General features: G+C 40.0%; 2 protein-coding genes across 4 annotated transcripts in view; one reads left to right on the plus strand and one right to left on the minus strand.

Annotated features, from left to right (window-relative positions):
- Positions 1-4,187, plus strand: part of EEIG2 (EEIG family member 2) — a 98,092-nt gene extending 93,905 nt beyond the window's left edge. Inside the window, exon 10 of the mRNA XM_079133150.1 lies at positions 4,064-4,187. The gene's annotated coding sequence lies outside the window, so the exon portion shown is untranslated. The remainder of the gene's footprint in view (positions 1-4,063) is intronic.
- Positions 1,482-22,946, minus strand: part of HENMT1 (HEN methyltransferase 1) — a 37,981-nt gene continuing 16,516 nt past the window's right edge. The window contains exons 1-7 of one of the 3 annotated variants that reach the window (XM_079133105.1): positions 22,230-22,280; positions 18,076-18,204; positions 15,710-15,822; positions 14,661-14,795; positions 6,701-6,880; positions 6,005-6,182; positions 1,482-4,450 (exon numbers count right to left, since the gene is read on the minus strand). In XM_079133105.1, the coding sequence (XP_078989231.1) occupies positions 4,025-4,450; positions 6,005-6,182; positions 6,701-6,880; positions 14,661-14,795; positions 15,710-15,822; positions 18,076-18,204; positions 22,230-22,250 (1,182 nt within the window). In that variant the 5' untranslated portion in view covers positions 22,251-22,280 and the 3' untranslated portion in view covers positions 1,482-4,024. Of the gene's footprint in view, positions 4,451-6,004; positions 6,183-6,700; positions 6,881-14,660; positions 14,796-15,709; positions 15,823-18,075; positions 18,205-22,229; positions 22,281-22,946 lie in introns of those variants that run through there. The other 2 variants (XM_079133103.1, XM_079133104.1) reach the window with 2 other exon arrangements.

Here is a 22,946-nt window from a genome sequence, read left to right on the forward strand (position 1 = left end):
TACTAGAGGGGGAAAAAAGCTGACGTAAAAATGTCACATAAGGTATTACAAAGTTTATTTTGAATTCTATATAGTCCTGAACTATCTTAGTCTTTTACTTTTGTAATATAAGTTTTAAGGTTACTTTTAAGTTTTCAATTCTTGCCAGTTGTGGTGGCACATGCCTGTAATCCCAATGAGAAGGCTGAGGCAGGAGGATTACAAATTCAAGGCCAGCCTCAGCAACCTAGCAAGACCCTGTCTCAAAATAAAAAGGGCTGGGGATGTAACTTAGTGGTAAACACTCAACCCCCGAGGTTCAATCCCCAGTATCCCCTAAATTTTTTCAGATAACTAGTAGCGTTTGGAGGGCTGGGATTGTGCAGTAGAGTTCTTGCCTAATATGCACAAGACCCTGGATTTGATTCTTAGTTCTGGGGAAGAAAAAAATTAAAAAAAAGGCATTTAGGGTTGCTTGCTTTTTCTGAAGAGGTACTGGAAGTAAAAGTAGCAACTATCTTCTCCACCAAGGTCCCAGACATCTTTAAGTTCACCCAGAACTTAGACTTCAGAGAAAATGTGTTTTTCCTCTCCTACAGCCCCTGCAACCAGAAGCTTCTCAGATCATATTGTCTAAAACCAGTACTGAGCACTAGGATTGTGACAGCAGTGAACATGCTTTATACACTATATAATGGATAATATATTATGGAAGTTCCCCAAACAAGCCAGGCACGTTGTACACACCTGTAATCCCAGCAACTCCAGGGGTTGAGGCAGGAGGATCACAAGTTCAAGGCCAGCCTGGGCAACTTAGTGAGACCCCCAGCAACTAGCAAGACCCCATCTTGAAATCCAAAAGAACTGGGGATGTAGCTCAGTAGTAAAGTGTTCTGGGGTTCAACCCCTAGTAATCCCACCCAAGAAAAAGTTCCCCAACAAGAACAAATGAAAGAAAACAAATTGCATTAAAAACCTGGCTGGGGATGTAGGTCAGTGGTGGAGTGCTTGCATAGCATTTTTAAGGCCCTGAGTTTGATCCTAGCACCACAATAAATAAAATAAAATCCAACCCTTCTGTAAGAAGCATCCCCACTACAAAAAAAAAAAAAAAAAAAAAAATCTGGCTGCGAATATAAATCAGCAGCACACGTATGCAAGGACTGGGGTTCGATCCTCATCACCCAAAAAGAGGAAAAACTTCTCCAGATAAGGGCCTAAAAATCCCACTTATAACAAAGCATAATTGTGAAATTCCAGATGTGCTGTTAGCATAAGACATTAAGAACTCAAGGAGCCAGGTATGGTAGTGCACACCTGTAATCCCAGCAGCTTGGGAGGCAGGAAACTCACAAATTCAAAGCCATCCTCAGCAACTTAGGAAGGCCCTAAGCAACTCAGTGAGATCCTATCTCAAAAAATAAAAAGGGCAGGGGATATAGCTCAGGAGTTGAGTACCTCTCAGTTCTGGGTTCAATCCCTGGTGTTTTAAAAAAAAAAAAAAAAAAAAAAAAAAAACAGGAATTCCCATCCTGTGTCTCAATTCTTTAGGAAGCTCCTAGGGTGTGGGGGTGGCAGTCTCAGAACCGAGTTAGGAAAACAGAGAAACCATTCATCATGGGGCAGGAAGGAATAGTTCAATGCCTTAGGAGGGGGGATGAAGGGACAGCTGGCAATGGGTTTAACATGAGCAAATCCTGAATGAGACCTCATTCAGTAGGTCCCCACTCTAGTGTCTTTCAGACAAACCAGGCTGCAAGCTATATGTGACTCACCCTCTAGAGAGCAGAGGGAGCTCCACACTTACATGTAGGGTGCCACTGCTTGTTTAAGCCTGTCGGGTTTGACTATCTGGTCTTAGAAACCATTCTGAAGAATGATAATGCTTGCCAGATGTGGTGCACATCTCTAATCCCAGTGACTCAGGAGGATCACAAGTTTGAGACCCACCTCCCCAACTTAGCAAGATCCTGTCTCAAAATAGAAAACAAAAAGGCTGGGGATGTGGCTCAACAGTAGAGCATCCCCAGGCTCAGTTCCCAGGCCTGCAAAAAATTATCCTCACTCTTTAGGTCTGCAGTATGCACTGCTATGAGACTAACACAGCCACATCAGATGACATACTTAACCAGGCCAAGCACTACACTGACAGTGTTTACAAGAACTTTGACGTGGAACTGCTACCCCATTTTACACATAAAATGGGGTAAAATTCCCTTAGAACTCCAGCCAGCTGCTTTCTGCATTTATAGGCATGATTTTAATCTATTACTTCCCCTTTACAAAGACCACCATTTCTATACTGCTCTAGGGGCAAAGGTGTGACTGTTTAGAACAATGGTCTGGGCTAGGGAGGTGGCTCAGTTTGAGTTTACCTGGCATAGATGAAGCCCTGGGTAGTGGGGCAGAATGTAGGTACAGGAGGTACAGAGATGGGGTATCCAGGAGAAAAAGTAGATCCACCCCCATGGCAGTCCTGAGCACTTAATTTTCTGGGTAAGCACCAGAAATGGTGGCAATGCCTGTAATCCCAGTGATTCCAGAGGCTAGGCAGAAAGATCACAAGTTCAATGCCAACTGCAGCCATTTAGTGAGACCCTAAGCAACTTAGTGAGATCCTGTCTCAAAACAATAAAAAATAAAGGGGTTGGGGATGTGGCTCAGTTGTTAAGAGCCCCTGGGTTCAACCCCAGTACCCCCATTTTCTGGATGAATTTTAGTCAATTTTGGAGAAAGATGAAAGGGCTGACCCTGGCTAGAAAATGTAGCCCTAGCAGAGTAAAGAAGGGAGCCCTATGGTGAAACTTGTGCAGAAGCCTAGAAAGGTGAAGACAGAGGGAGTTTGGGATGGGGTTGGAAAGGATGCAAATCTCTAAATCATGTGCACATCTGAACATAGGGGAAGTGGGTGGAGATTAGTTTATGAAATTTAAGGAGAAATCAGCTGGTTAGCAGTGGTTATGTGGTTAAGACTTTTCCAGAATCCCTCTTTGCTCCCCACTGTCACCAAATCCACTTTCCAGATTAACCCTCCAAAGTTTGAGGAGGACTACCCACAGGAGGATTTGCCCAGGGACCAACTCTGCACTGCCACAAGGCCCATCTTGGGGTAGTCAGGATATTCCAGGTGTGATACCATTTGCCACAGAGTACATTCTCCCCTTATTCCTGGAAAGACCACCAAGTATACCCATGGCCTCCCAGAACACAGACCACATACACTCCAGCTTCCTGGCCACTTCATTTTGGTCAACAAGAAGTGTGTTTCCCAACTTGCAGCAAACCATAGTAGGCCACTAGCACGCCACTTCTTCCCTTTTCTTCTTTTTTTGCTGGTATGGAAAATACAAGTGGTAGCTGGAGGTCAAACCTCTGTTTCTGTCGCTAAGGTAGCTAAGTAAACTACAATAACACCACAGACACTAGGGTCCCAGAGTGGCCACACCTAGTTGACTTACCACTGGATTCCTATGCCCCAGATAGAAAACTCATTTAAGGCACTGCTTCCTCATTAGGAAGTAGTGGACAGTGGTGACATCATGAAGAGACTTCTGCACCCTTCAAGCACCTGAATTCTTTTTTTTTTTTTTTTTTTGTATGACATTTTAGGCTGATTATAATGGGGAAGAATTTGGCCCAAAGAATCTTAGAAATATTTTAAAGCAACTCATAACCCCTGGGAAAAGGTTTTAAACAGTGTACTTAATCATTTAAAAACACTTTAATGCCACTTCAACACATGGCTCTAACACCAAAATATGGGTAAGTTCAAAATTAGTACATTACCATATCCAATTTCTTCATTCTTGAGAACACAAAGAAAAATTCCAACTTAAAAAGGAAAGCACACTGCTTTTAGTTAAACCCTAAAACCTTTCTCAGGTAGAGAGCAGTCTGGCCTACATGTCAGGCATCTATCCACCAGTTTAGGAATGTCTCGTGTTAAAACTTTTTAGAAGTTACTTGAATCATGACAACGCAAAGTTTAAATTCTAAGTCAGCCCAACTACCACGGAGTCCTTGAACTTCAGGAAATGTAGATGGATCAATAATCTTCAAACCGATAATCCCAAGATTTATACAGGTCGTCCACGACTGCAGAACCGTCGATGCTCAGCTGCACCGAGCCAGCAATGAGTGATCTCATCCTCTCTTCGTCCACACGTAAGCGATGCACTTTGGGATAAGCAAGGAGTCTTTGCAGGGGTACAAAAAACTTATCTCCTTCACAGAAGGGTTTTGGAGAATTCTCTATCCTGGCTTCTTCAGCCTCTGTGAAGACTGCTCCCAACACTATCTGGGGGGCCCCCAAAGAGTCAGTGCTGCCTGGGTTAGTGCCTGAGTCCTTCTGTTCTCGCAACACTCGCTGCTGTCTCAATCTCAGCCGTTCCACTAGTATCAACACTTCCCCAACCAATACAAATTTGAGCATCTTCTCCTGCTGTAAACTTGGGTAGGAGGTCTTATAAACCTGAAGAGAAAACAAGCCAGAATGTAGGAAATTTTTCAAAAGCCATCAGTAATTCTGTCACATGAGAATTAATTATATGTGTAAATGGGATGTATGTTAGATCCTCATTGTAAATGACTCAATTATAATGGGGTCAAACTACTTACACACTGACATTAACTATCTTGTTTACTTTCAATTCTAATGCCCAGTTGTCCCCTAGCCAGGTCCTACCAATTCATACTAACCCAATAATTCTACTTAGTATTACAAGGAAAAGGGTGAAAGAAATGGTTCAAATTAGTCATGGCAGCACACACCTGTAGTACTAGCTACTTGGGAGGCAGGAGGAGCTTGAGGCCATGCTGGGCAGGACAAGACCCTGACTTAAAAAAAAAAGAAAAAGAAAGGGTTCAGTAGAAAGAAGAGGAAAGAAAAAAAAGGGTTCAGTTAAAGTGAAAAAATGTGGGGTTTTTTTTTGGGAGGATCAGCTGTATTTTGTGTGCATGTGTGTGCTGGCAAGAGAACCCAGGGCTTTGCACAGGCAAGGCAAGTACTCTACCATTGAGTACACAGCCCAGAGGCTTTTTGTTTTGTTTTGTTTTGTGCAGTACTGGGGTTTACACCCAGGGACGCTTTACCACTGAGCTTTATTCCCAGCCCTTATATGTTCGATTTATATGTTTGATTTTGAGACAGTATATTCCTAATTTTCCTAGGCTGGCTTCAACCTTGCAGTTTTCCTACCTCAGCCTCCAAAATTGCTGGGATGACATGCGTGTGCCACAGTTATGCAGGTGCAATTATTATTTTTTTAAATATTTATATATATATATATTTATATTTATATATATATATATATATATTTTTTTTTTTTAAGTTATAAGTGGACACAATACCTTTATTTTGGTGGTGCTGGGGATCAAACCCAGGGTCTCACACGTGCTAAGTGAGCACTCTACAGCCTCTGTGAAGACTGCTCCCAACACAACCCCAACCCAAGGGAGGCTCAGTTCTAACAGTATCTCCTGATTGGAGAGAAGCTACTACTGCCTTTCTCTCTACTGCTGATAACCCTGAGAGATTACAAATGAGGCTTTTGAAGTATTCTAATAAGACTCCAGAAGAAGATTGTTCTCTGTAACATACTTTGAGAAAGGCTAAGAGGCTAGACAAGCCTTAGACCAACTCTACTAGCATTCGAGAGTCCTCAAGGATCTTTCTAGAGTGAGCCTCAAAATAAGGTCATAAGGGCTGGGGATATAACTCAGTGGCAAAGCACTTGCCTGGCATGTGCAAGGCTTTGGATTCTATCCTTAGTACCAGGAAAAAATAAGATCATGTACATTTATCTCTACTTTGGGGACACTTACCAAAATCAAAGTTCAACATCCTTTGTGTTGGGGGGAGCACTAAGGATTGAACCCACAGGTACTCTACCACTGAGCTACATCTCCAGCCCTATTTATTTTGAGACAGGGTCTCACTAAGTTGCTGAAGGTCCGAGTTACTGAGGTTGGCCTCTTACTTGCATCAATGTACTTCTTCCCTGATGGCTACCTCACAAATACTCACAGTTTCATAAACGTGTTGATCATGCTGCTCTGAAAAGCACAATTCTGTTGCCTTCCCACTATTTTTCTGGAAGACACCTATCTGGGTACAATATCCAACATGCTCAGCTCCAGCAGGTGGTTCCCCTACCCCAGTAAACTCCACAGAGTAATGATAACGATTTGCCACTTGTAAAGCCCTGAAATCAAAATAATAGAAATCATTATATTAAACATAAAGCTATTGCTAAATAGATTATTGCTAAGTTATTCTAGTCCATAGTATTATAGATGAATATATGAGTCAAAATACTTTGTTACACATCCCTACACTACCACACAATGCCACACTTTTTCTATGAAGCAGAAGCAGTGACATAGGGACAGTTTTCAAGTTACCACAAAAATATGGACAAGCAGGTATAGTGGTACAGCCTGTAATCCCAGCACGTTGGGAGGCTGAGACAGGAGGATCACAAGTTCAAAGCCAGCCTCAGCTGTTTAGCAAGGTACTACGCAATTTAGCAAGACTCTGTCTCAAATTAAAAACAAAAAGAGCTGGGAATGTATCTCAGTGGTTAACCACCCCTGGGTTCAATCCCTAATACCAAAGAAAGAAGAAAAAATTTAGGTATCAGGTTTTACCACCTAGGACTTTAAAAACCATTAGAATTTAAATTAAAAAAAAAAAAAAAAAAAAAACAACTGATGAACTTACCAGGACTGAAACTCCATTCTATTCCACTCAAATTTATGATCTGCATCTCTTAGGGTCACTGTGGGAAACAGGGGGTTGAATTCAGAGTTTGGTGTGCTGATGACAATCATGGCTGGAGATAGGTACCCAAATACCACTTCGGGAAATCTGGCCAGATCATCTGAATCCAAATGTTCTATTCTAAAATGGTTAATGGGAGAGATGATTAATGTAGCTTTACTTGTAAATGTTTTCCAAATTGATTTAGCCTAAACAGTGACCATCTGGAAAATCAATTTCTCCATTCTTTGACTATGTAATAATGCTGTGACCTAGGAACAAAACAATTATTCACATATCCTAATCCTTCCCCACCTACAACTCTACCCATGGTGCTCCCGTAACCAAGGTTCTTTGCTGTGCTCTGTGGGACTCTATCATACTCCTAAAAAGATGTTATCTGAGTTTGCACCTCCCTGATATAAATCACCAAGTACACATCACTTCAGAAATGAAGAGCAGGGCCAGAATTACTGGTGCATGCCACTAATCCCAGTAGCTCAGATGGCTGGGGCAAGGGGGGCTGATCTCAGATGGCAGACTAGAGGGAGGCTGCGTTCCTTGTCTCTCCGTAACACAGGTTTCAAGCAGAGGATGTCTGTTTCTTGGTGAGGCAGTTTTTGCTGCTTATTGATCTCCTGCTGTTTAGCCCATTTGTCTACTGTGATCACCTGCAGTCTGCCAGTACATCGACACCTTTTTGAGTGCAGATTGCTCACTGTTAGGTGCCTATCATTCGCTATTTGCCTGCCTCTTGCCTGTACTTTGCCTGCCTTTCACGTACCTATCACCCACAGCCCTAGGTTCACCAGCTGATTGTTTGACAGCAGCCAGCACACTGACCGCAGACCACCAGTGGAGTGCCAGCTGCCTGCTGTTGCCTGGAAGTTCACTGTCACAGTACCTGCAGGTTTGGTTACACGTGGCTGCCGCCATTTTGAGACAAAGGTCAGGCCCCGTAGGACCCCTGGCCGGACTGTCTGAGCCCTGTCTCTAGGATCCCTCAGCCTGACGGAACACTCCCTGCCTCTGGGGCCCTCACATTGACTGACTGCTCCTCACCACCACGACCCCCAGACCGACTGATTGCACCCCGCCTCCAGGATCCTGCAACCAGACTGACCACACCCCACCTCCAGGACCCCTGCCTGACCAACCACACCCTGCCTACAGGACCTCCAGCTACAACCACACCCCGAGCTGCAGCTCCCCATTTGCCAACACAGTTGGAAGCCAGGGCGGCCATCCTGGATAATCCTGGAAGCCCTAGCTCCAATCTTTAGGTGGGGCAAATCCCATCCTGACATGCCTGCTGAAGACTTGAAACTCATTGTCAAGTACCTCTCATACCTCAGGCTACTGAAGACTGGGAGATTTGAATACTATATGACTGTTATAGTATAGATTTTCTTTTTTCTCCTTATTGAAAATTTTTAAGTTTTTACTTCTTTACTTTTCTTGCTCTCTTTTCCTTTTGTTTACCTATTCCCTCAGAGTCTCTTTCTCCCTTTTCACATGCTAACAACCAACTTCTTTTGATTACACTCTTATCTAGAACTTCTATATAGTCTTTTCTTATCCCATTAACAGCTACATCCTACACCCCCTGCATCCTCTTTGTCCTCCATTAGAAACTGCAGACCTTATTGCAAATCTATTTATTATACTGAAGATAATAATTGAACTCATTCTGTTTATTATGACAGTATTGTTAACGTACTCATAGGGGCTATTTGGTCTAGGGTTGCATACTGTCTGAACTGGGCACTGCTAATATTGATCTCCCCCTTAAAGAAAAGGTTTTGGAAACCTATAGGGTCACTATAAGCCTATAGGGGGTAAACTGAAATGCCCCAGATCTGCACTGCTTGAGGGGAAGATACATGAACAACATGAAAAGACAAGGAAGAAAATGATCCAAACAAATCTAGATTCTATAGTAATAGAATCCAATGACAGTATGGTAGAAGAAATGTCAGAAAACGACTTCAGATTATACATGATTAAGATGATTCGGGAAGCAAAGGATGAGATAAGAGCAAATGCAGGCAATGAATGATCACACCAATAAGCACTTGAAAGAGCAACTGCAGGAAGCAAAAGACCATTTCAACAAAGACAGAGATTCTCAAAAAAAACCCAAACGGAAATCCTTGAAATGAAGGAAACAATAAACCAAATAAAATACTCAATGGAAAACATCACCAACAGATTAGACCACTTGGAAGACAGAACCTCAGATAATGAAGACAAAATATTTAATCTTGAAAATAAAGTGGCCCAAACAGAGAAGATGGTAAGAAATCATGAACAGAATCTCCAAGAACTATGGGACATCATGAAAAGACCAAATTTAAGAATTATCAGGACTGAGGAAGGCACAGAGATACAAACCAAAGGAATGAACAATCTATTCAATGAAATAATAGCAGAAAATTCCCAAGCCTGAAGAATGAAATGGAAAATCAAGTACAAGAGGCTTACAGAACACCAAATGCACAAAATCACAACAGGTCCACACCAAGGCACATTATAATGAAAATGCCCAACATGCAAAATAAAGATAGGATATTGATGGCTGTGAGAGAAAAGCATCAGATTACATATAGGGGGAAACCAATATGGATATCAGCACATTTCTCAGCCCAGATTCTAAAAGCTAGAAGGGCCTAAAACAACATATTTCAAGCTCTGAAAGAACATGGTTGCCAACCAAGAATCCTATACCCAGGAAAACTAACCTTCAGATTTGAAGATGAAATAAAATCCTTCCATGATAAACAAAAGTTAAAAGAATTTACAAATAAAAAGCCGGCACTACAGAATATTCTCAAAATATTCCAGGAGGAGGAAATGAAAAACAACAATGTAGGTCAGCAAAGGGAGGAACTACCTTAAAGAAAAATCCATTCAAGGAAGAAACCAAGCCAAGTTAAAAATCAAAACTGAGCCCAAATGATTGGAAATACAAATCATATCTCAATAATAACCCTGAACATTAATGGCCTAAACTCATCAATCAAAAGACATAGACTGGCAGAATGGATTAAAAAGAAAGACCCAACAATATGCTGAAGAGACTCACCTCATAGAAAAAGACATCCACATACTGAAGGTGAAAGGATGGGAAAAAACCTACCACGCATACAGACTCAGTAAAATAGTGGGGGTTTCCATCCTTATATCAGATAAAGTGGACTTCAAGCCAGAGTTAGTCAGAAGGAATAAAGAAGGACATTTCATACTGCTTAAGGGAACCATAAATCAGGAAGATAACGATCGTAAATATTTATGCACCAAACAACTGTGCATTCATGTACATCAAACAAATCCTTCTCAATTCCAGGAATCAAACAAACCAAAACAAAATAATTCTGGGTGACTTTAAACACACCACTGTCACCACTCAATAGATCTTCCAAACAAAAACTAAAAAAGAAACCATAGAACTCAATAACACAATCAATAACCTAGACTTAACAGACATATATAGAATATTCCATCAACAAGCAAATTCACTTTCTTCTCAGCAGCACATGGAACCTTCTCGAAAATAACCATGTTATGCCACAAACTAGCCCTTAGTAAATGCAAAAAAATAGAGATACTACCTTGTGTTCTATCAGATCATAATGGAATGAAATTAGAAATCAATCACAAAATAAAAAACACAAATTACTCCAACACCTGGAGACTAAATAATATGCTATTGAATGAAGCATGGATAACAGAAAACATCAGGGAGGAGATAAAAAAATTCTTAGAAATAAATGAGAATGATGATACAACATATCAAAATCTCTGGGACACTATGAAAGCAGCACTAAGGGGAAAATTCATTGCATGGAGTGCATTCAAAGAAAGAATAAAAAGTCAACAAGTAAATGACCTAACATTACAGCTCAAAGCCCTAGAAAAAGAAGAACAGAACAACACCAAAAGTATTAAAAGACAGGAAATAATTAAAATCAGAGCTGAACTCAATGAAAGTGAAACCAAAGAAACAATTCAAAAAATTAACAAAAAGTTGGTTCTTTGAAAAAGTAAACAAAATACACAAACCCTTAGCTACACTAACAAAGAGAAGAGAGGAAACTCAAATTACTAAAATTCATAATGAAAAAGGTAATATCACGACAGACACCACTGAAATACATAATGAGAAGCTACTTTGAAAATCTATATTCCAACAAAATAGAAAATACTGAAGACATCGACAAATTTCTAGAGACATATGTTCCTCCCAATCTGAACCAGGAGGACATACACAATTTAAACAGATCAATATCAAGCAATGAAAGAGAAGCCATCAAAAGCCTGCCATCCAAGCAAAGCCCAGGACTAGATGGATTCTCAGCTGAGTTCTACAAGACCTTCAAAGAAGAACTCATTCCACTACTTCTCAAAGTATTCCAGGAAATAGAAAAGGAGGGAACCCTACCAAACTCATTCTATGAAGCTAGTATCACCCTCATACCCAAAACAGACAAAGACACATCAAGGAAAGAAAATTTTAGACCAATATTCTTGATGAATATAGATGCTAAGATCCTTAACAAAATTCTGGCAAACCATATCCAAAAACATATTAAGAAAATCGTGCACCACGATCAAGTGGGGTTCATTCAGGGAATGCAAGAATGGTTTAACATCTGTAAATCAATAAATGTAATCCATCATGTCAATAGACTTAAGAATAAGAATCATATGGTTATTTCAATTGACAGAAAAAGCATTGGACAAAATACAACACCCCTTCATGCTCAAAACACTAGAAAAAATAGGGATAGTAGGAACACACCTCAATATTTTAAAGGCTATTCTAAGCCCACGGCCAATATCATTCTTAATGGAGAAAAACTGAAAGCATTCCCTTTAAAAACGGGAACAAGACAGGGATGCCCTCTTTCACCACTTGTATTCAACGTCGTCCTTGAAATACTAGCCAGAGCAATTAGACTAAAAAAATTAAAGGTATACGAATAGGAAAAGAGGAACTCAAGCTGTCACTATTTGATGATGACATGATTCTCTAGAGGATCCAAAAAACTCTTCCAGAAAACTTCTAGACCTCAAATGAATTCAGCAAAATAGCAGATTATAAAATCAACATGCATAAATCTAAAGCATTTTATACATAAGCGATGAAACATCTGAAAGGGAAATGAGGAAAACGACTCCATTCACAATAGTCTCAAAAAAACAAAATAAACTACTTGGGAATCAACCTAATCAAAGAGGTGAAAGATCTCTACAATGAAAACTACAAAACATTGAAGAAAGAAATTGAGGAAGACCTTAGAAGATGGAAAGATCTCCCATGTTCTTGGATAGGCAGAATTAATATTATCAAAATGGCCATACTTCCAAAGGTGCTATAAAGTTTTAATGCAATGCCAATTAAAATCCCTTATATTTACATTTCTCATAGAAACAGAAAAAGCAACCATGAAATTCATCTGGAAGAACAAAAGACCCAGAATAGTCAAAACAATCCTGGGCAGGAAGAGTGATGCAGGAGGTATCACTATACCAGAACTTAAACTCTACTATAGAGCAATAGTAAGAAAAACGGCATGGTATTGGCATCAAAATAGACAGGTAGATCACTGATACAGGATAGAAGACACGGAGACATACCCACATAAGGACAGTAACCTCATACTAGACGAGGGTGCCAAAAACTTACAATGGAGAAAAGATAGCCTCTTCAACAAATGGTGCTGGCAAAACTGAAAATCCATACACAGTAAAATGAAACTAAAACCCTATCTCTCACCCAGCACAAAATTCAACTCAAAATGGATCAAGGATCTTGGAAAAAAAAGTAGGCCTACATCTCCATCATGTTGGCTTAGGACCAGACTTTCTTAACAAGACCCCATAGTGCAAGAAATAAAAGCAAGAATCAATAAATAGGATAGATTCAAACTAAAAAGCTTTTTCTCAGCACAGGAAACAATCAATAATGTGAAAAGAGAGCCTACAGAGTGGGAGAAAATCTTTTCCACACACACTTCACAGAGCACTCATCTCCTAAATTTATAAAGAACTTAAAAAACTTTCTACCCAATACAAAGAACCCAGTTAATAAATGGGTTAAGGAAATGGGCAGACACTTCACAGAAGAAGATACACAGGTGATCAACAAATATATGAAAAAGTGCTCATCATCCCTAGTAATTAGAGAAATGCAAATTAAAACCACCCTAAGATTTCATCTAACTCTAATTAGAATGGCTGTTATCAAGAACACAACAATAATAAGTGTTGGCGTGGATGTAGGGAAAAAGGCACATTCATACATTGCTGGTGGAGTTGCAAATTGGTACAGCCACTCTGGAATGCAGTATGGAGATTCCTCAGAAAGCTTGGAATGGAACCACCATTTGACCCGGCTATTCCACTCCTTGGTTTATACCCAAAGGACTTAAAATCAGCATACTACAGTGACACAGCCACATCAGTGTTCATAGCAGCTCAATTCACAATAGCTAGATTGTGGAACCAACCTAGATGCCCTTCAATTGACGAATGGATAAAGAAAGTGTGGTATATATACACAATGGAATATTACTCAGCCATAAAGAAGAATAAAATTATGGCATTTGCTGGTAAATGGATGAAGTTGGAAAATATCATGCTAAGTAAATAGGGCAAGTCCAAAAAACCAAAGGCCCAATGTTTTCTCTGATAAGTGGATGACAATATATAACGATAAGGGATCATGGGGGGGAAGAGAAGAATGAAGGAACTTTGGATGGTGTAGAAGAAAAAGGGGTGGGAATGGGAAAACAGTAGAATTAAACAGACAGTATTACCCTATATATATGTACGATTACATGAATGGTGTGAACATACATTGTGTACAACCATAGAAATGAAAAGTTGTACCCCAATTGTGTACAATGAATCAAAATGTGTCTGTAAAAATAAATATTTTAATAAAATAAAAAGAAGGCTGAGGCAGGAGTATCACAAGTTTAAGGCCAGCCTCAGGAGCTCAGCAGTTTAGCAAGACCCTGTCTCAAAATAAAAAGGACTGAGAACGTGGCTAAATGGTAAAGTGCCCCTGGGTTCCATCCCTAGTAAAAAAAAAAAAAAAAAAAAAAAAAAAAAGACTAATTATAGACTACCCCTCATCTTATGTGTCTTAGAAATACAAACTAAATACAAACAAAACTAGTTTTTATCAAAGGCAAAGTGCCATGGTGTGTATAACCTACCCTTAATTAGTTCCACAAAAAACTGGATAGGTGGGGAGAGTATACAAGTTACAAAATGCAAACAAAAGGAGTAAAACGTTCATAGGTTAATCTAGATAAAGAGTATGTGCATGTTCTTGGTACTCTATTTTTTTGGAACTTTTCTGCACATTTGGAATTTCCAACTAAAATGCCGAATGAAAGTAAAAGATATTCCCAATTGATGAACATTTTTCTCTACAAATATTAAGGCCTAAGTATTTGAAACACCAGCCAGGAATGGTGGCACAGGCTCTTAATCCCAGAAGCTCAGGAGGGTGAGGCAGGAGTATTAAAAGTTCAAGGTCAGCGTGGGCAACTAAGCAAGATTCTGACTCAAATTAAGAAATAAAAAGAACTTGGGAATGTAGCTCAGTGGCAAAGCGTACCTAGGTTCAATCCCCAGTACAAAAAAAAAAAAAAAAATGAAACACACCAAGATTACTGAGCCGAGTTCTTTTTCTGACACTGGAGATTGAACTAAATGGCACTCTACCACTGAGCTACATCTCCAGCCCTTTTATTTTTTTGAGACAGGGTCTCACTAAGTTGTCCAGGCTGGCCTAGAACTTGTGATCTTCCTACCTCAACCTCTTAATTGGCTGAGATTACAGGCAAGCACCACCATGCCAGGCTTTCTTATTTTTTAAAAAATGAGTTAATAGTTTAAAACTTACAATTCAATGCATGTTATCAAGTCAAATCCAAGCAAACGAGAATCTCTCTCCACAACAGAGCCATGATACAAGATAACGGTCAAATCCAGATCTCGAGGCTTTACAAACTCCCCCAAATAGGGAGATAGCTGATGTCTGCAAAAGAATTGTCATGTAAGTAAGAAACATTCTAAACATGGTCTATTTGGAAACTCTTGGTCTGAGGATGTAGCTCAGTAGTAGAGTGTTTTCCCTGGGTTCCATTCCTAGCACCTGATTTAAAAAAAAAAAAAAAAAAAGTTCTCCCCAGGGAGAGAACTCAAATCCTCAGATAATCATCTTCTACCTATATTAATCTAAGTTTGACTCAGTCCATTTTCCTCATCTTCATGTACTAAACACTAGGTCACAGGGCAATTTTCTCTCATAGTGGGAAATTACTGGCCAATGAGAAAAAGATTTTGGCTAGGCATGGTAGCACACACTGTAATCCCTTTTGACTCCAAGGTTGAGGCAGGAGAATGCTAAATTCAAGGTCAGCCTTAGTAACTTAGCAAGACTCTATTTCAAAATAAAAAGGGGTAGGGATGTGGCTCAGAGGTAAAGCACCCTGGGTTCATTCCCCAGTAATCCCCACCCAAAAAAAGAGAACAGAATCTTGAATATTTAATATTATTCTCTCTCTTAATATGTTTGGTCTTCTGGATCATTTTAAATCAGTGATTTCTGTTCTTCAGAAGAAAAACATTCTCAAAACAATCTGTGAAAATCTAACAGAAATATAGGAGAAATGAAAAAGTAAATGGTGGCATAAAGGGGCAAGGTACAAGGACTGGCCTCAAAACTCATCGTCAGAACTAATTCAATCATGAGACATAGCCCACCCCCTGGGCAAGCAGACAGGCATTAATCCATTCATGAGAATGGAGCCCTCATGACTTAAATGAGTTCCATTAGGCCCCACTTGTTAATGGTTGTTCCACTTCAGCACCACCACCCCACAGACCAACCTTCCAGCACATGAAACTTTGGGGGACAAACCATATCCAAACCACAGCACTAAGTATTACCCATTCGACTGTAATTTTTCCTTATCAATATCTACTCCAACAAGCCGTTGAATACATGGGTAGATTTTTAGCAGCCTTAGGAGTTCTGTATCACCACATCCCAGGTCTGCAACCTATGGATGAGACAGAATGTCACTTCAAAGACATTTGTAACCGAAAAGTATGAACAAAAATACTGGGGGTGGGGGATTGTGTGTCAGTAATAAAACCACAATGAAACCATTATTCAGAACCTTTTTTTTTTTTTTGATAGAACAGTATTCACAAAGCCAGGTATGGTGGCACATGCTTATAATCCCTCCTACTCAGGAGGCAAGAAGATCCTAAATTTGATGCCAGCCTCAGCAACTTAGCAAGATCCTGTCTCAAAATAAAAAAATGAAAAGGGCTGGGTTTGTAGCTCAGTGGTAAAGTGACCCTGGGTTCAATCCCTAATACAGGGTGGCAGGTAGAGAGGAAAGAATAGAATTCACAAAAAAACAAAATAATCTGAATTTCATAAGCCTGTAGACAAATAAGTATTTCTAGTTATTTGTTTTGTGGTGCTGGGGTTCAAACCCAGGGTTCAATCATGCTAACTAAGCAAGTGCTACTCCCACTGAGTCACAGCCTCTACCACAAATAAGTATTTGTTTGATGAAAGTCAAATAGTGCCATTCCTACTCCAGAACGGTTGCAACTATCTTTGACTAATGAGAAAGGCAGAAAGATTAGGTACATTGTTTTCCCATTCAGAATCAAAACTTGGGATTTTAAAATATTCTTAGTATCCTGCTTCAGCAAACTAAGCTCTCTAAAACTTGCTTTCATTCATTTCTGAGTAGGACTTATTTGAGAGCTCACAAATCATATGAAATTCCAAACTGAACTCTGAGTTGCCATTTCAGATGCTTCAATTGAACACATGTGCTTACATAGCTACAAAGACATAATACCTGCACCTTTGTGTGCATGTGCAGAAACAGCTATAGTACAGTTAAAGTAAGGGCTTTTCTACTGTTTTCAACATCAAGCAGGAAAAAACAAAAACAAAAACAAAAACAACTTTCTTCTAGAAATTCACCTTACCAGCATCTAGACCATAGTCAGAACATCAAATTCATTAGGATGGTAACAGGTATATACGTTCTGAAATCATGAATTTCCTCTCAGGTTGATGAGCAAGCTGTTACCATCCTATTTGTTACTGTTTCTTTTTGTTGTTTTTTGGTTTTTGGTTTTTTTTGGGGGGGGAGGGGGGTTGTTTGTTTTTTTGAGTAAGGGTCTTGCTGTCCTTGTCTCTGCCTCCAGAATGACTGAACTAGAGGACTACACCATCACGGCTCACTTACTATCATCTAATTTAAAAGAACCACAATACTTATGGTCACAATACCAGTTTTCCTGATGTTCTAACTAAACATTCTAGAAATATGGAACTACAATTTCACTCCCAACTCAAAAGTCAAGATTTTCACTCAGTTCAGTGGTGTACATCTGTAACCCCATTGGCTTGGGAGGCTAAGGCAGGAGGGTGGCCAGTTCAAAGCCAGTTTTGGCAACTTAGCAAGATCCTGTCTCAAAAAATAAAAAGGGCTGGGGATGTGGTTCAGAAATTAAGCAACCCTGCATTCAATCATCCCCAGTACCAAAAACAACAACAACAGCAACAACAAAAAAAAACACAAGATTATCTTCCCATAATCAACCTGGTCTCAGGGTAAATTTTCTTTATTATCGTTATTATTATTTATTTTTTGCAGTTTAGGGACAGAACCCCAGACATTATACATGCTAGGTAAGTGCTCTACCACTGAGTCACATATGCAACCCTATTATCCTTTCTTACTACGAATTACTTCCCCACTTTGTAGCTTTCTTGATTCCCTTCCTGTAAAAGAAAAAAACACTTTTGCTTAACTCAGACATAGAATCTCTACGTCAAGGCATTTCCCTCCTGCAACAATCCCTTTGAAAAAGATCTGCCAGGTGTGGTGGTGCATATCTGTTAACCCAGCTACTGGGGAAGCTGGAACAGGATCAATATTTGAGACTAGACAGGGCAACTTAGTGAGACCCTGCCTCAAATAAATAAAAAGGCTGGGGGGTTAGCTCAGTGGTAGAATACCCCTGGGTTCAATCCCCATTACTGCAAGACAGAAAGAAAAAAAAAAAAAAAAAGGATTTACTAAGCACACCTGTAATCTCAATTTTTGGGAGGCTGAGGCAAGAGGATCACTTAAGCATACAAATTTAAAATAAGCCTGGGCAATACAGCAAGGCCCTTTTCTTACAAAAATTAAATTTAAAAAGTTTTTCCTTACTAGTGTAATTGGCAATACAATAGGACAGTCTTAATAGTTAAATGTTGGCAAAAAGATACCTACCTTCTTGGGTTTATGTTGATCCACAAAATCTCTAACAAACTGGTATCGTTGTTTGTATAATGGAGGTTTAAACTTAATTACTTTCTCAGGGCAAACTTCTTCAAAATTACCATCAACCACACTATTGCACTGAAAGTTTTTAAATAAAAAAGAAGAGTTCTTAATCATGCATGACTTCAGAAATTAAATCCAGGGAGAAATATCATTATGGAGAACAAACAAGCCATCCAAGTCCCCTGTCTTAAAATCATTAGGCAACACTCCACCTCCTCCATGGTTCCTCTCCTACCTTTTAGCAGGAAAGAATCAGGCTAGATTCTTCCCCTAGCTTAGTTTCAGCTGAAGGGAGCATTACTAAATTATGTGTTTAATAAAAACAACCTCCAAACCACAGGGGGCCTTTATGGAGTCAACTGCCAAAGCCTGTGGGTCCAATTTGAAGACTGGAAAATGTCTGTCAAGACTCTCTCCAGTAAACTTTATATCTAAGTACCTCTAAGACTACTTCTCTACCAAAATGGGATTGAACCCGGGAGCCTTGTGCTCGCAAGGCAGGCACTCTACCAACTGAGCTATATCTCCAGCCCTTCTCTACCAAATTTGACCCTTAGTCCCAGTTCAATCTTTAGCCTGCATAGCCCAGTTTTAGCAAGAATTCTGCTAAAATGGTTAAAAGAATCTCACCCACTGGATATCTAATCACCCTCACAATCAAGTTCTTCATTCCCCATCCTTAATATATGTCTAAGCCCTTGGCCTGCCCTCCGCAAGAATTTTGTCAAGTCTGTTTAGCAAGAACCCCCACCCCATCCTGATGTCTCCTTTCCATCCACTATCCTATCCTCTCACATTCTACTCCTTAGATACATATTTCCAGCTGCCTTTGGTGTACATATTCAGAGTTAAGCCTTGTCAGCAGTGCACTTATTACAAGAGTTCTAAATAACTTTTTTCTTTAACAGACCCCAAGGGGAAAAATAGAATTTATAAGATTAATCAGTAAAAGCTTTTACTGCTGTTCCTACATACCAATAAAGCATTAGACTGAAAGGTTCTTAATATCTGAAGATAAAATACAAGCAAGGCTAGGAATTTAGTATGGTGGTAGGACTCACCTAGGGCATATAAATCCCTGGTTCCATCCCCTGCACCACAACACAGGGACCCACACATGCCAGCTAGCAAGAGCTCTACCAGTGAGCTACAGCCCTAGCCCCAAATACCCTTAATACTTTAAGTTTAGGGCTGCAGAGAGATAGCTCAACTGGTAAAGTACTTGCCTCACAAGCACAAGGCCCTGGGTTCAATCCCTAGCACCGCAAAAAAAAAAAAAAAAAAAAAAAAAAAAAAAAAATTCACTATACTTTAAGTTTATCTTTTGTAAACTTAAATTCAGTTCCTTCCTCAGTTGCACTAGCCACACTTGCCATGTGTATAGATTGGACAGCAGGGATCTAAAGCCCAAGTACTGCAAGTGTAGACCCCAAAAAAGTGGCATCTCCACCTGGAAACAATAAAAATGCATATTCTTAGCAGGCAAGGTTCGTTCCTCAAATTTGTAATCCCAGCCATTCAGGAAGCAGGAGGATCAAAAATTCAGAGCCAGCCTGGGCAATATAGGAGACCCCATCTCAAAAAGAAAAGGGTTGGGCAAATAGCTTAGTGGTAGAGTATTTGCTTTGATGCTGTGGAAGGCCCTGGATTCAATCCCCAGTACTACAGTCAAAAAAAAAAAAAAAAAAAAAAAAAAAAAAAAAAAAAAAAAAACACTTTCTTGGACCTTATCTCAGATCTCCTCAAACAATCTGCTGTTTAAAATTCACAGGTGAGGGCTGGGGAGATAGCTCAGTCGGTAGAGTGCTTGCCTTGCGAGCACAAGGCCCTGGGTCTGATCCCCACCAATGCAAAAAAAAAAAAAAAAAAAAAAAAAAAAAAAAAAAATTACAGGTGATGGAGAAGGGACAAGCTGACAAGAGGGAGAGATTCTTAGGGAATTCAGGTGCCATCTCTTTTTGCCCATTAGGGTCCTTTCCAGTCATCCTTGTGGTAACTATTAACTATCAAGACACTCTGGGGTGTAGGGTGTCATTTAACATGCAGATGGTATGTTATGTTCATTCTTTTGTTTTTGCAGTACTGGGAATAAAACCCAGGGCATTCTAGTCCAGTGCTCTCCCACTGAGCTACATCTCCAGCACATGCAGATGGTATTATAATGAAGATATCTAGGAGTCAGTTACTCTGGCAGCCACCTTAGGTCCAACCAGTTTCATGTTAGAAATTTAGCTACATCACTTAGACCATGCAAGACTGGAGTAGGGAAACATAGTGAGATAGGGATTTAGGATTAAAAAAAAAAATACCGAGACTTAAAAGAAACCCCCAGGAAAAACTAAGATACAGAAAGCCCAGCTGTAAATTTTCAGTGGCATGCTACTGCCTGAGCCCTTGAAAAAGGAGGAAAATACACATGCTCAGGTGCAAAACTGTGCAGCTCCACTTTCAGTCCAGCTCCTAACTACAGTTCTTTTATAAACATTGAACCCCCCAACCCAAGGAGGAGCTTCTCACTCATGAGACAGTCTGCATTCTCCCTTGAATGTGTATCTACTTCCTAAATAAACCTCTATATCTTTGTCTGGTTGTGCTGAAATTCTTTTTCCATCACATATGCCAAGACACCCACTGGGAACCCCTTGGACCCTTGTCTAAAGGCATTTTTTCTCCCATAACAAGAATATAGCAGGGCACACACCTGTAATCCCAGCAGCTCCAGAGGCTGAAGCAGGAGGATCCCACGTTCAAAGCCAGCCTCAGCAAAAGTAAGGCACTAAGAAATTCAGTGAAACCCTACCTCTAAACAAAATAGGGCTGAGAATGTGGCTCAGCGGTCAGAGTTCAATCCCTGGTACCAAAAACAAACAAACAAAAAAAACCCTAGGATGTAACATCCTCAAAACCAGACAGTGGTCAATTCCAGCAATGGAAATGGAAGTTTGTTGTTTTGTTTTTGGTTTTGCATCAGGAATTAAACCCAGGGACACTTAACCACTGAGTCACATCCCCAGCCCTTTTAATTTTTTTATCTAGTGACAGGTTCTAAGTTGCTTAGGACCTCGCTAAATTGCTGAGGCTGGTTTTGAACTCCCCATTCTCCTGTCTCAGCCTCCCAATTCACAGGGATTATAGGTATATGCCACCACATCCGGCTTTTATAGTATTTCTGAATTACTTTTGTATTAAAAAAAAAAAAAAAGGCCCAAATTTTTAAATATTTATAGAAGGCCAGGGTGGTAGTACAACCTGGAGACCTAGCTGCTTGGGAAGCAGGGTAGAAGAATCATTTGAGCCCAGTGTTACTATATTAAGATCTTAAACATTTGGGTGGGGCTTCTCTTTAGAATTTAGAATACCAGGCAAAAGGGAGGGAATGAAAACCTTGGGAGAGGATTAGGGGAGAGGAAACAACTTTGGTGAAGGCAAAGGTAGGAAAGGCAAAAGTAATTAAGCCAAACCAAACCTGGTGACACACACCTGTAATCCCAGCAACTCTGGAGCCTGAGGTTGGACAATCAGAAATTAGAAGCCAGTCACAGCAATTTATCCAGGCCCTAAGCAATTTAGAGACCTTGTCTCAAATAAAAAGGGCTGGGGATATAGCTCAGTGGTAAAGCACGCCTGGGTTCAATCCCCAGCACAAAAACAAAACATCTCCAGGTGATCCATTCACACATTTACCCTAGAGATGGTGTTTGGGTTTGTTTTGCCCTCCCCCTGCACACACACACTTCAATACCAGAGATTAAACCCTAGGGAGTTTTAGCACTGAGCTACATCCCCATCCCCTCCCCCCCCCCTTTTTTTTATTCTAAAACAGGGTATCGTGAATTTGTGATTCTCTTGCCTCAGCTGGGATTACATGCTAGCACCAAGCTGAGGCAGTTTTTAAAAATAAGTAACAACTGATGATAAAAACACTTTTTTACTTTATATGCACCAACTGTGGACAATTCCATCGATGTATATCCTTGTTTAGTTTAAGACTCCTAGAAATGCTAGAGACTAAATGTGATGAATTTTGCATGCAATTGCCTCACAGCCCACCACTGCAAAAATTCTTAAGAATACTACAGGTAAGCAAGTGTGGCATTTACCTGTCCATTCATTTCTTCCATCTTGTTTCCAGGTTTTGTGGAAAGTTAAGTTCTGTATCTGAGGATCAGCAGCAACTCAGCTGTAAATACAAAATGTTTTCTTTTATTTATTCATTCATTTGTTTTTTCGGTACTGGGGATTGAACCCAAGGGTGCTCTCTACCACTGAGCTACATCCCTAACCTTTTGAGACGGGTCTTGCTAAATTGCCGAGTCCAGCCTGGAACTTGCGATTCTCCCATCTCAGGTAAGGAACTGGGATTACAGGTATGCGCCACCGCCCAGCCAAAACCCTTCAAAACAAAACAAAACAAAACAAAACAAAAAAAAAAAAAAAAAAAAAAAAAAAAAAAAAAAAAAGACCCCTGAAGGAAACAGCTGGCCCCAGATGTGAAGAAAGCAGATTTTTCTCCTTTGTGTTGCTATGTAGCCCACAAAATTTATCCAGGAAGTATTGTTTCAGTCATTAACAAACAAGTCAGGATATCCTAACTTCACTACATCAAACTCAGGTAATTACAATAACACCCATTCTTTCCTTTTTACTGCTATTTAATTTGATGCACACTGAAACAAACTCCTGAGTTCTACCTCTGCCTGTTTTCACTGCTAAGATCCTCACCCTTATTCAAATTGCTTTCGATAACTTCATCAAACATCGTTAAATGAAATGTTGAGAGGGGAAAAAGTGCCCTCAGTAAGTCAAAAAGATACTGC

This window comes from Sciurus vulgaris (assembly GCF_902686455.1).
Source record: "Sciurus vulgaris genome assembly, chromosome: 1".
Classification (NCBI taxonomy): Eukaryota; Metazoa; Chordata; class Mammalia; order Rodentia; family Sciuridae; genus Sciurus; species Sciurus vulgaris.